We start from the raw sequence: 13,378 nt of genomic DNA, 5'->3' as shown, positions 1-13,378 counted from the left end.
TGACAATTAACTAAAATGTGATTTCATTGGATGTGCACTGTCAACTAATGCTTGTATATCTTATCGTGTGTTGTCATGTTTGTTTATGTGTTTGTTTAAAAAATAATAAAAAAATAAAATACAAAAAAAGAAAAAAAGTTTACTTTTACTTTTTAGTACTTAAGTACATTTAAAAGTAGAAACTTTTTTTTACTTTTACTCAAGTGTGTTGACATACAATACTCTGACATTTACTTGAGTACGATTTTGAGATGGTACCCATACTTTCACTTAAGTATAATTTCTGGGTACTTTTTACACCCCTGAAAATATAATACATTCCTCTCTCGGCGTCTGGGCGTCATGGTGAGTTAGAACTTGGTCTCTGGCCCTGAACCCTGGGGACAGAAATTAGATTACATTAGATTAGATTACAGTAGATTAGATTCAAAGGTATTGTCATCATACAGCACAAGTACAGTAAAACGAAAACAAGTTTTGCATCCAACCAGAGTGCAAATGTAACAGTAAAGTGCAATAGTAATATACAATGTACAGGTGGTTAAACTGGAATATATACCAATTAGTACTACTCTGTAATAGTGATAACCAGATGTATGTACAGAGTTGTAGTATTAATATGTACAGTGAAGACACTATGGTAGTAAGTCTATAGATATAGTATTAATATGTACAGTAATACAGGTATAAAGACACTATGGTAGTAAGTCTATAGATATAGTATTAATATGTACAGTGATACAGGTATAAAGACACTATGGTAGTAAGTCTATAGATATAGTATTAATATGTGCAGTGATACAGGTATAAAGACACTATGGTAGTAAGTCTATAGATATAGTATTAATATGTGCAGTGATACAGGTATAAAGACACTATGGTAGTAAGTCTATAGATATAGTATTAATATGTGCAGTGATACAGGTATAAAGACTCTATGGTAGTAAGTCATACTGGTCAGAAGTGTAACTAGTAAGAGTAGGTAAGGGATATGTATAGATATAAATATAGTATCTACAGATGTGTAAAAATAATTATATGCAGGTATGTACAGACAAATGCTGTATGTATATATATATATATATATTAAGGCTGTCAAAGTTAACGCGGTATTAACGCGTTATCGCCCGATTCTATTAACGCCACTATTTTTTTTTTTTATTAGACTTCACTCAGGTGTATTATTGATGCTCTCATTGATACTGTGTGTGTGTGTGTGAGAGATATAGAGAGAGAGGGGGGTGAGAGAGATGAGGAAGGGGCAAAAGAGAGCTGGGAGAGTGTGTGTGAGAGAGAGAGGGGGGTGTGTGATTACTCAGCCCTTGTGTGGGTGAATGTAACAAGTTCCTAACGTTTTCTTTCCCCTATTATTTCATGCACACTTTATTCATTGTTTAAAATTATTATTTTGTGCATCACTCTGTTTTGAATTTGATGCAAATTTGCAATGCATGAGGGTCATCCTTTTGTGTTAAATGGCTGCATAAAGCAAGCATTTGTTGACCCATGTTGATAAGAGTATTAAAACTTGGAACTTGAAAAATATCTGTTTAAGGTAGAAAAAAGAAAAATGCGATTAATTTGCGATTAATCGCGAGTTAACTATGGACAATCATGCGATTAATCGAGTTAAATATTTTAATCGATTGACAGCACTAATATATATATACAGTATATACAGAATTATTGTATACCGGAGTAGAGCTCACGGACCGGAGTAGAAATGTAATCAGGGACACGGCTGCTCACGGACTGGAGTAGAGCTCACGGACCGGAGTAGGAAGGTAATCAAAGCGTTCGGGGGGGGAGTTACTTACGGTCTTATCTCTGATCCGCAAACTGCCTCCTCCGTTGGACGGGTGGTGAACTGTGGCCGTGGTTATGACCTGGAACAACAACAACAACAACAACACAGCTCCTCTCAGTGAATCTACCACCAGTGTTTCATTCATAGTGTTTCTTCACTTACAGGGAAGTTATAAGATACGATAAGATAAGATGTTCCTTTATTGATCCCTTTGGGGGAAATTCAGGCGTCATAGCAGCATGGGGGAGGGGGGGGGGGGGGGGGGGTAGAAATAAATAAATATAGAATATAAAAATATAAGAAAAATAAACAGTGTAAACAAAGGTGCAGATGGGGGTCTGTATGCCCTATCGGTTATATTATATGTTATAATATAGGCAATAAATAATTAGAATTAGAGTAAAAGTAAACAGTGTAAACAAGGTGCAGACGAGGGTCTGTATGCCTCAATTCCTCAAACAATTAGAGTGTCCACATCATACCATTCATTCAAGTGGCTCATTGAAAACCAGCACTGTCAACACTGAGGTGTCTGTATGTGTGTGTGTGGATATGGTGCGTCTGTCTATGTCTGGGTCATGATGTGCTCTGTCCTTGTGTCCATGACTGTATTGTAACCTGTATCCCTATCGTATGTCTATGTGCTTTTGTTGTGTTTTTATTCTAATGTTATTTATCTTGATTTTATTCTGTTTTTATTGCTAACCTTTTTTTCACACAGGATTTTAGCCTGTACCTTCTGGCAGGGGGACTGCCAATGGAAATGAGCCTTTTGGCTAAAATTGGGTGCATTTACATTTGTAAAATGTTTTATTAATGTACACTGTCCCCCTTGAACAAATAAAGTAAACCTAAACCCTGTTGGTCATACTATACATACTACTACATACTATATACTATAGTATATAGTATTATATTATGTTACAATAGATATGGGCAATAAAATAATGTATCTGAATATAAATGTGACTAAAAGTAAACAGTATACAACATATCAACTTAAAGAGGTGGGACAACTCTATTACAAAAGAGAAAGATGGGCGAATGTAGGTTTACCTCCACATCCCTAGTTGTAGAATATTGGAAACATGTTTACATGTCAACAACAAAACACATTAAAAGGAGAGTTCTGATTTTGGAACCCGAGCACTATTTCTTACTTCCCAATGCAAAGTCAATGGGGCCAAGCTCCTGTCTGTATAGGCTGACTGAAGACAACTGACATCTACTTTGTGTGCTCTGTGGAGTAGATTGGTTTGTGGCTAACTAGCTGCACCTCATCCATTGATTGATTGATTGAAAACATTATTAACAGATTGCGGAATGGGTACAGTACAGTACAGCTCAATACACACAATTGTTAAGGGGATGCAGACCAGAGAAAGACTTTCGTCTTGTTTACATCAGGGTCCCCCATTTTCAATTCATCATAACATGACATACACGACATACAGATAGACAGTACTGCTACATCTATACATTTATGACATACCAGATTTGCAAATACAGTACTGTTTGTGATACAAAAATACACTGTACACTGTACAAGCAAAACTGTACATTGGAATATTGACAAAGCCATACGTGATCATTTACTGTACATTGGAGGGGGTTGGGTTAGGACATTTGCAGGGGCCAGTTTCGAATTGCAGTCTCCCGTAGGTGTTCTTTGAGAGTGGTTTTGAAAGTGGGTAGTGATGAGTAGTGACCTTCACCCTCAACACAGGCCCCCCAGGGCTGTGTTCTGAGTCCCCTCCTCTACTCGCTGTACACACATGACTGTGTGGCCCAGCGGAACAGCAACACAATCATCAAGTCTGCTGACAACACAGTTGTGGTGGGCCTTTTGTACTGTATATTGTATATTCCTCTTTACTTACTTTTGACTTACTTTATTTTTTTTACTGTATGAAGCACACTCTCAGGGGCTCATACAGAACCAAGCATTTCACCGTAAAGTACGTGTATTTTATTGTGACAATTAATAAACAAACTTGAAATTTGAGAAAGGAACACTGTTGATCAACTGAACTTTCCCTTTAATGTCAGTGCAGTTTTATGATCCCTACCATTTCAACGTCCCGGTTCCTGTCCACCGGATGCTGCCGGAGGATGTGCAGCATGGCGTCGTGGAGACTCAGGAAGAACATGGACGGCTGCAGCTCGGCGTCAAAGAAGGCACAGCCATGCATCTTCTCCAGGATGTAGGCTACGGGCAGGATGCAGAAAGTTAAAGAAGGCACAGCCATGCATCTTCTCCAGGATGTAGGCTACGGGGCAGGATGCAGAAAGTTAAAGAAGGCACAGCCGTGCATCTTCTCCAGGATGTAGGCTACGGGGCAGGATGCAGAAAGTTAAAGAAGGCACAGCCGTGCATCTTCTCCAGGATGTAGGCTACGGGGCAGGATGCAGAAAGTTAACGTGGCGTGTTCGTCAAACTTTCTTCTATTGTTTATGGTGTTCAAGACACATTTTCAAATACAATGGAAACCTATGGCAGTGGAAGCCTATGGCAGTGGTGGCAGAAAATAACTACCAAACTGTCCAGTAACCGTAAAAGATTATGATTTTTGTATTAAGGCAAGAATGACTTGCAGCCCATGTGTCAAAAGACGTGTCTGGTCCCTTAATCTGGTCTGGTCCCTTAAAGGTCTGGTCTGGCCCCTTAAAGGTCTGGTCTGGTCCCTTAAAGGTCTGGTCCCTTAAAGGTCTGGCCCCTTAAAGGTCTGGTCTGGTCCCTTAAAGGTCTGGTCTGGTCCCTTAAGGGTCTGGTCTGGCCCCTTAAAGGTCTGGTCCCTTAAAGGTCTGGCCTGGCCCCTTAAAGGTCTGGTCCCTTAAAGGTTTGGTCTGGCCCCTTAAAGGTCTGGCCTGGCCCCTTAAAGGTCTGGTCCCGTAAAGGTTTGGTCTGGTCCCTTAAAGGTCTGGTCTGGTCCCTTAAAGGAACATGATGGGAAATTATCTTACCGTCTTCTCCAGAGTCAGAAGAGAAGATAGACACCAATTTCCTCTCTGTGTGTTCAGTAGGAAGCTATCCGGCTGCTAGCTAGCGGACCATTAGCCTAACTCCTAACTTGGCCAACTAGACTAGCTGGTACATATCCGCTTCTATTCATTTGTGCTTAGCTAGGCTAGCTTGCAGCCGGATAACTTTCTACTGAATGTGCAGAGAGGAAATTGGTATCTATCTTCTTGTCTGGCTATGGAGAAGACAGTGATTGTATTTCCCATAATGTCAGCGTGTTCTTTTAAGATAAAGTGCTACCTTAAAAATGCAAATCGTACACTGGTGTGGAACCCCTAACAATAACCATAACCAGAGTCCAGACTAGGGGCGGAGCCAGGCGGCATGGGATAAGGACGTGTTTCATAGCTGCTCCCGTATACTTTTTGTGCCGTCATGTTTTGTTTGATCTTCTATGTAAAAAAAAAGATGAAAAGAAATGTGATAAAAAAAACTAAAAACATAACCATATCTATAACCATATCTGTGACTTACTATCACAAGCCACAATGTAGACCTCAACGTCGATGCGGATCAGCTCTTTCAGTGCCTGCAGACAACAACAACAACAACAACAACAACAACAACAACAACAACAAAAGTATCAGGACAAACTGCTATAGAAATATTAGTTGACTGGTCAATATGTGTGTAGGAAACAAAACACAGTAAATACAGTAAATCACGTATGTCTGTGGTAAATCTCTATGAAAAATCCCCACAGGAATACTATAGTTTTGTCCTATAGTTAATTGTCCTATGGGTTGTGGAACAACAACAGCCTCACAGTCCCCCCCCACCCCCACCTACCCAATCCAATGTACAGTTTCTACGTCAAATGTATATATTCTTTTTTTCTGGACTCTTTTTGTATCACAAACGGTACTGTAATTGCAAATCTGGTATGTCATAAATGTATAGATGTAGCAGTACTGTCTATCTGTATGTCATGTATGTCATATGTTACGATGAATTGAAAATGGGGGACCCTGATGTAAACAAGACGAAAGTCTTTCTCTGGTCTGCATCCCCTTAACAATTGTATGTATTGAGCTGTACTGTACTGTACCCATTCTGCAATCTGTTAATAAAGTTTTCAATCAATCAATCAAACCGTTTGGAGTCCCTTCATGGCCGAGATGTCCAGGAAGGAGACGGCGGAGAAGTCCAGCACGAGGCTGTGGAGGTCCACCGCGGGGACACTGATGTTGGCGGGGAGCTCTGCGTTCCAGTTGATCTGGACGGGAAGGTCCTTGAAGTCGGTCGGCAGGTCCAGCTCCTCGGCGTCGCCCTCGTCCTCCGACTCCTCGACGGGTCCGCAGGACGTGTTCAGGAAGCCTTTCTGCGACAGCAGAACAGGGACCGAGTTTACACACAACAGCTCTCATCCAAGGCGCTTTAGTTCAGGGTTTCAAGTTTGTTTTATTCGTCACGTAGGATAAGGTACTTGTACATTACACTGAAATGCCTTCAAAACTGCTCTCAAAACACACCTCTTCACCAAGGCTTTTCCCCATTAGTTAGTTTAGATTAGATTCGGTTCATTATCCCTTACCTGCCCTCATCCTCCCCCTTTTTTCCCTTTTCCCCTATTGCCCCCCTTTCCCTAGCCCTCTTTTTTAACAATATATTTATTGGGTTTTAGTTTGCAAATTACAACATGTATATCAGCAGAGCAGTATTCAGCAAACATTTTCACCCCGTTCTCCCTCCCCTAACCCCACCCCACAAAATAATAATTAACTTCAAAAACAGGTTCACATAGGAAGGATACAGATTTAAATAAAAAATAAACATAAATAAATAATAATACAACCAAAATGTTTTACACATTAAGTAAAGGGTGTTTCTTGTCGTTTTTACACAATGATAAGAGTTGTCCCACAGTACTCCCCCTAATCCCGTTCTTGTTGAAGCAAGTTCCCAACATTCGTATTATGCTTTAAGAAGTACACAAATGGTCCCCAGGCATTATCAAAAATGTTTTGTTTACGTCTAACAATATACACCATCTTTTCCATTGACATATTTGAAGCCATTTCTTTAATCCACATACCAATTCTTGGTCCATCAACATTTTTCCAATTAAGAGCTATTACACGTTTTGCTTGTAATATGCACATATCTATAAATCTAAACTCTTTGCGTTGTAGATGTGGGGTGGTAGGATATAAACCAAGAATAAAAAGCTTGGGATTCAATGGCAACTTCTTTGATAAGATTTGATCGATCAGATCAATAACATCTTGCCAGAAGGTTTTCACTTTCACACATTCCCATATGCAGTGGAACAGTGTCCCCCTTTCCTCACTACACTTAATACAAGTATCTGGAATATTATCATTATTCCCTAGCCCTCTTGATTGTAAAGCGACCTTGGGTTTCCTGAAAGGCGCTATAGAAATTTGATTTATTATTATAATTATTTATTATTAATGCTGTGTTCTGTATGATCCCCGGAGAATGTGTAAAAAGAAGAATAAAGTCCAAACACTATACAAATATACTATATACAACTAAAGTACAATGAAGTAAAAATGAAATGCAGACAATGAGGTACAAAAAATATTGTTCAGTAGAAAGCTATCCGGCTGCAAGCTAGCCTAGCTTAGCACAAATGAATGGAAGCGGATACAGATCTGCTAGCCTAGCTTAGCACAAATGAATGGAAGCGGATACAGATCTGCTAGCCTAGCTTAGCACAAATGAATGGAAGCGGATACAGATCTGCTAGCCTTAGCACAAATTAATGGAAGCGGATACAGATCTGCTAGCCTATCTTAAAACTCCGGGAGAGTTTATTTTCTTTTGCCAACAGCTAGGCTGCTTCCATTAATTTGCGCTGGGCTAGCTTGCAACCAGATAGCTTTCTACTGAGCGCAGTCTGGAGAAGACAGGAAGCGTGTTTCCCATATTGTCAGTGTGTTCCTTTAAAGTTAGACGAGTAAAGAAGTCCATGGTATTATGCTACATAACTGAAGACACAAACTGCTCAGGTCAGTTGCATCCCTGGAACACTGTTTGACAGCTAGTGTTTTAGTGTTGTCTGCATTGTAGGCAGTGGCGGCTCTGCCACTAGGGGCGCAAGGGCGCCGACCCACCTGCTGACTGCTGTTAAATCAGAGAGAAGAAGAAAATAAAACTTTTTAGTTTTTAGTTTTATAGCCCTATAAATAATATAAACATGTTTAAAATGAATAACATTTACTCATTTTAAGTATGTTTGTGTTTCCAATGCACAATATAACGTTATTATATAAAATAAAAAAATACTCGTTTTCTTGAACAGGAAGTGACATCACTTTTTTTTTTTTTTTTTTTTTGCCCGGGCTAGACGCAATAGCGCTCTGAGTGCGTGTCACGGTTTGATCGCTGTATCCGTCGAAGCCAATCAGTGCGTAACGCGCTGTGCGTTGAAATATGACTATTATGTTGGAATCCGGGCGCGATTTGAAACGGTCTAGCCAGTAGCGTCAAGAATTTCTGTAGCCGCATTTCGCGGAGACGCTCTCTGATTGGCCGACGCCAGTATTTTTTTCCGTAGCAGAATTTCACAGAGACGATCTCTGATTGGCCGAATCCAATTTCTAATGTTCCAATTCTAGCTTATTCCGGTCCGTTGGTGAGAGATAGTTGTGTTGTTGTGTTGTTGTGAAATGCAGGCAGCAGAGCGTGCCGTGACTGCAAGTTCTTTAGATGGTTAAGCTTAGGCACTCTTTCAAAGTTGGTTAAGGTTAGAGTTTGTCTTAGAGCATGGCGATAGAACGCCAGGTAGTTTGCAGTCTGTTCGACGCGGAAAAATGGACAAAGAAATGTACTTGTGTTGTGCTAACAGCCTAACAAGCTAACACTTGGCTAACAAGCTATGGCGGATGCAGTCTGGAGACAGTGGACAGTGGATATACATCAACAGTGGATTATACACGTTTATCAAGCTCTCCTGCCCTGGACGTTTCAACTAAACAGTGAGTCTCTCTCTCTCTCTCGCTCTCTCGCTCTCTCTCTCTCGCTATACACAGCTGTCTCCGCGAAATGCGGCTACGGAAAAAAGTATTGACTGTGCTTGCTGAGACGATAATTAATAGGCTAGCGATTCAAAACGCGCTGCTGTGTTGTGAACTATAACATTAATTTAGCTGCTGCTGATGCATAATGAATGAATGGTGAGTTGTTTAAAATGACAACATACATGTGTTAATTATTTGATTTGATTGATCCGAGAGACAGAGAGAGATTGCTCCAGAGCATCTCAGAGCATTACATTTTCAACTCGACCTATTAACGAGAACTGCGACCTACAAGGCACCAGCGCCAGCGGCCGCCACTGATTGTAGGGGTGTAACGGTACGTGTATTCGTCCCCCGAATTTACGGTACGGCCGTTACGGTGCGATACGTGCAGCCATACAACGAATACGTGACAGCGCAAACATACCAGTCGCGCATGCAGGCACTTGCAAGGTCCGTGCGAGAACAGCGCGCATGGCCGGGCACACAGAGTGACGCCCCGGGCACATACAACGCGCACGAAGTTGACGTGCGGGTTCCGTGCGGGATCGCGCGCGTGGCCTGGCACACCGAGTCCGACTTCAGAGCGCGCGGAAGCGCCATGGAGGAAGGCACATTTACATTGGGACAGCTGTAAATGCCTAGTCTATATGCGAAGTCAGTCCCCGTTTGAAGATTTTTTTAAGATTTCCAGTTCCAGTGTTCTATTGTCCATTTTGCATGTATACCCCGTTATTATATAATGAATTAGAATGTTAGAATTCATTTTAGAATGATGATCATTGATCAGTGTGACTGTACTCCTGAAAAAGTATAGTAATATGGTTTATTTGTATTGGGAAAGATACAGACACATTAGCTGGTTGAACAACATCTATATGTGTGGTAATAATGCAGATATTGAGTGTATTTCTGTGAGAATGCGCGTGGGGGGGGGGGGGGGGGGGGTTGGGTAGGAGGGGTGGGGGGGGGACACTGTACAACTGTACAAGCAAAACTGTACATTGGAATATTGACAAAACCATACTTGGTCATTTACTGTACATTGGAGGGGGTTGGGTTAGGGCATTTACAGGGGCCAGTTGGCTTCATGATAGTAATAATAATAATAATAATAATTACCATAATATTATGCAACATTGTAGGTTACTCTTCAGACGGATTCCTACGCCACTATAAAACTACATTATCAATGGTTTTCCTGAACAAACAGACAGACAGACAGGTAACCAGATATATAGACAGATAGACAAACAAACAGACAGACAGGCAACCAGATATATAGACAAACAAACAAACAAACAGACAGACAGGCAACCAGATATATAGACAGATAGACAAACAACCAGACAGACAGGCAACCAGATATATAGACAGATAGACAAACAAACAAACAAACAAACAAACAAACAAACAGACAGACAGGCAACCAGATATATAGACAGATAGACAAACAGACAGACAGACAGGCAACCAGATATATAGACAGATAGACAAACAGACAGACAGGCAACCAGATATATAGACAGATAGACAAACAAACAGACAGACAGGCAACCAGATATATAGACAGATAGACAAACAAACAAACAGACAGACAGGCAACCAGATATGACAGATAGACAAACAAACAGACAGACAGGGGGGGTTGGGCGGGGTACTAATATGGTTTATTTGCATTGGGAAAGATACAGACACATTAGCTGGTTGAACAACATCTCTATTGAAAGATAGAGAGAAAAAGAGAAAGAAAGAAAGAGAGGGGGAGCAAGAGACTGGAGAGAGAGAAAGAGAGAAAGAAAGAAAGAAAGGCAGGGAGAATGATACAATCTGGCGTGTGGATATCCCGGAGTTGGACCCCGAGTTTGACTGGGATGATGTTTGGGCAAATGTGGCATTATCTTCCCGCAACCCCAATCACCATCAAATTAATTTTAATTATATTCATAGGACCTATCTTACACCTAGGAAGCTATATGCTATGGGACTGATAACCGACTCTCTGTGCACTTTGTGCTCTCAAAAGGCCACGGGCACTTATATGCATATGTATTGGGATTGCCCACCAGTGGCCCGCTTCTGGAGGTCAATAACGGACAAACTTTCAGATCTGTGTGGCTTAACTATCCCATTCACAGCTGTTACGCTACTCCTGAACGATATAACGACACTACCTGCTTCCGTACAACTGAAAAGGGTTGTCCTAGCGGGCGTCACAGCAGCGAAGAAGCTGATAGCAATGAGATGGAAGGAGCCTGAGAAGCTTACAATGATTAACTGGTCCATAACTCTATTGGATGTGATTTATCTTGAGATATCCACAGCCCGGGTGATTGGGGTAGGGCAGGCTGGAATTGACCTGTGGTTCGCAGCAGCTGAGAAGGTAAAGACCGCAGTGTGCGGCTGAGCGGGGTTGAGGTGCGTGTTCGGGTGAGTCCGGCGGTCTCTTGGGAGGGGGAGGAGGAAATGTTTTTGTCTGTCTTGTCTTTTGTCTTGTCATCTTGAGTTTAGCTGGGGACATTATGGGGGGGCAGCTATTTAACTATTTCTTCACTGTTTGGCCACTTTTACACGGTCTCTGTGAGTCTATGGAACACCTCTACAGGTTTTTGTTTTTTCATGAAGGTTCATTGCTCTGTTTTCGGGTCGTGTTCTCAAAAAATGGTCCTTGTGGTGGATTGGAGATGTACGTTTTATTAATATAGGGTCACACGGCCGGGAATCGGGGCTGAACACTGGGAAAGACCATTTATTAGATAGTACCCCTTGGAATTAAAATTTAGAAGGTTGAACTCTGTTTTCTTTTCTCTTTGTCTGTATAAATTGTTAGTCTGTATTATTATTATTGTTTTTGTTATTTTCTTGTGAAGTTCTATGTATTGTGATTGTGGTTAATGTGTTGTCTTGTTTCATGTGAATAATAATAAAAATTTGATCAAAAAAAAAAGAAAGGCAGGGAGAATAAAGAGAGAGAAAAAGAGAGCGCTGTACTGTATTGTACCCATTCTGCAATCTGTTAATACAATTTTCAATCAATCAATCAATCAGTCGCGTGGCGCACGCCTCCCGCGCCGCCTCGAATCCAACCAAAGCGGAAAAGATAGCTTGCCGCCCGCGAGGCGCGCGCCCGCTTGCGGCCAGTGTGCACAGTAGCGTCCGTTAACATGGGAGCGGAAGTGAAGCGGCAGTCGCCCGTCCGTCCGTCCGTGTTCATTCGCGTTGGGTGTGCCGCACACACACACACGCCGTGCATCGCCAACACACACACGCCGCGCGTCGCCAACACACACACACACACACGCCACGCCACGCCAACAAACAACAACAACATTCTCCCCCGCCAGACTCACACTGATAAAAAAAAAAAAAAAAACATCATCATCTGAGCTCCTCTCCAGTTGAACTGCTATTTTTTTTTAAATTTAAATCCAAATAATCCTCTGCCTTTAATAACATGTCATCTGTTCTCTAGTCTTCAGTTTTCACGTGAAGTTAAATCCTCTCTAGAAGTGAAACTGAAACTTACCAAGCCTATAAGTTGTTAAAGGGGCACTAGGCAATTCATTTACTCTGGATGCCTGAACACAGAATGACACCACTATCACTAACTACCACGGCAAGCCTATATCAATTGGCAGAGTCAGCGGGAGGGAAGTCGATGGGTGGTAATCTGGTCGTTGTAAACAGTGACTCCTACAGGTCGGTCAGGGCGCCTGCACAGCAAAGTCAGGAAATGGCGGGGGTAGTGTGAGCCTCCCACACGTTACACCTCACCAATGAGAGTCCGCGCTGGCAGGTGAAAAGAAGTGGCTGGCTGACTCCGCATGTATCGGAGGGGACATGCAATAGATTCTTCTATCCTCCCTACGACCGACCAGTGCGAGCAACGATCAAGACAGGGGAGGGGGGAATTGGCACGACTAAATTGGGATGGGAGAAAAACAGAAAAAGAAGGAGAAAAAGTTGATAAAAAAAATAAAACGTGTTGTTGTTGTTGTTAACACATCCTGCGCCATTCACGTTGTACGACGTGTTTCAAGTTCATGCTAATTCTGCCAATCCACGGGGTACAACGTTATTTTGATCATATTTCATTTTTTCGCCATGGTATTCATATTTCCCTCACGGAGCCTGGTCTGATGCTGTGTGAGCCGGCACAACTCTGCAACGCTTCAATACTGCCCCCTGGTGGATGATCGGCGAGTTGCCAAACCGGAAATGGCCGGTTGGATATCGGTGCGTCTCCTAAATGCGTCCGGCCACTCGCATATCGTCGCGGGACTCTAGCCACACACCGTGGATATGGATCGCTGCCATAACTCAATAATCGACATGATTTAGGCGTGTATTAGTATTATACAAACCGGAAATGGATCGACTCGATCCCCATCAAATAACTGGGATCTTTTAGCTCCAGTTCATCGCCCAACGGTAAGAGGAGGCTGATGTTACTTTCAGCCTGTTTGTTTATTATTATCCATGCAAACTGCTCTGATCTATATATCACCCATACTACATAAAGCATTTAACGACGATCACGGAATTATAAACGAGCCCCCCCCC

At 41.9% G+C, this 13,378-nt stretch overlaps 1 protein-coding gene across 1 annotated transcript in view; it reads right to left on the bottom strand.

The window, feature by feature from the left end:
* Positions 1 to 243: 243 nt before the first annotated feature.
* The window catches only part of LOC311241960 (chloride anion exchanger-like), a gene marked incomplete at its 5' end in the record, with an annotated part of 36,603 nt that continues 23,468 nt past the window's right edge, over positions 244 to 13,378 (bottom strand). Inside the window, 5 exons of the mRNA XM_084330918.1 lie at positions 244 to 377; positions 1,818 to 1,886; positions 3,877 to 4,016; positions 5,304 to 5,358; positions 5,923 to 6,150. Coding sequence (XP_084187044.1) covers positions 351 to 377; positions 1,818 to 1,886; positions 3,877 to 4,016; positions 5,304 to 5,358; positions 5,923 to 6,150 — 519 coding nt within the window. The 3' untranslated portion in view covers positions 244 to 350. The remainder of the gene's footprint in view (positions 378 to 1,817; positions 1,887 to 3,876; positions 4,017 to 5,303; positions 5,359 to 5,922; positions 6,151 to 13,378) is intronic.

Source organism: Notolepis coatsorum (genome assembly GCF_963971535.1).
Source record: "Notolepis coatsorum genome assembly, chromosome: 15".
Taxonomy (NCBI): Eukaryota; Metazoa; Chordata; class Actinopteri; order Aulopiformes; family Paralepididae; genus Notolepis; species Notolepis coatsorum.
This window is presented reverse-complemented; position numbering and strand designations above follow the sequence as displayed.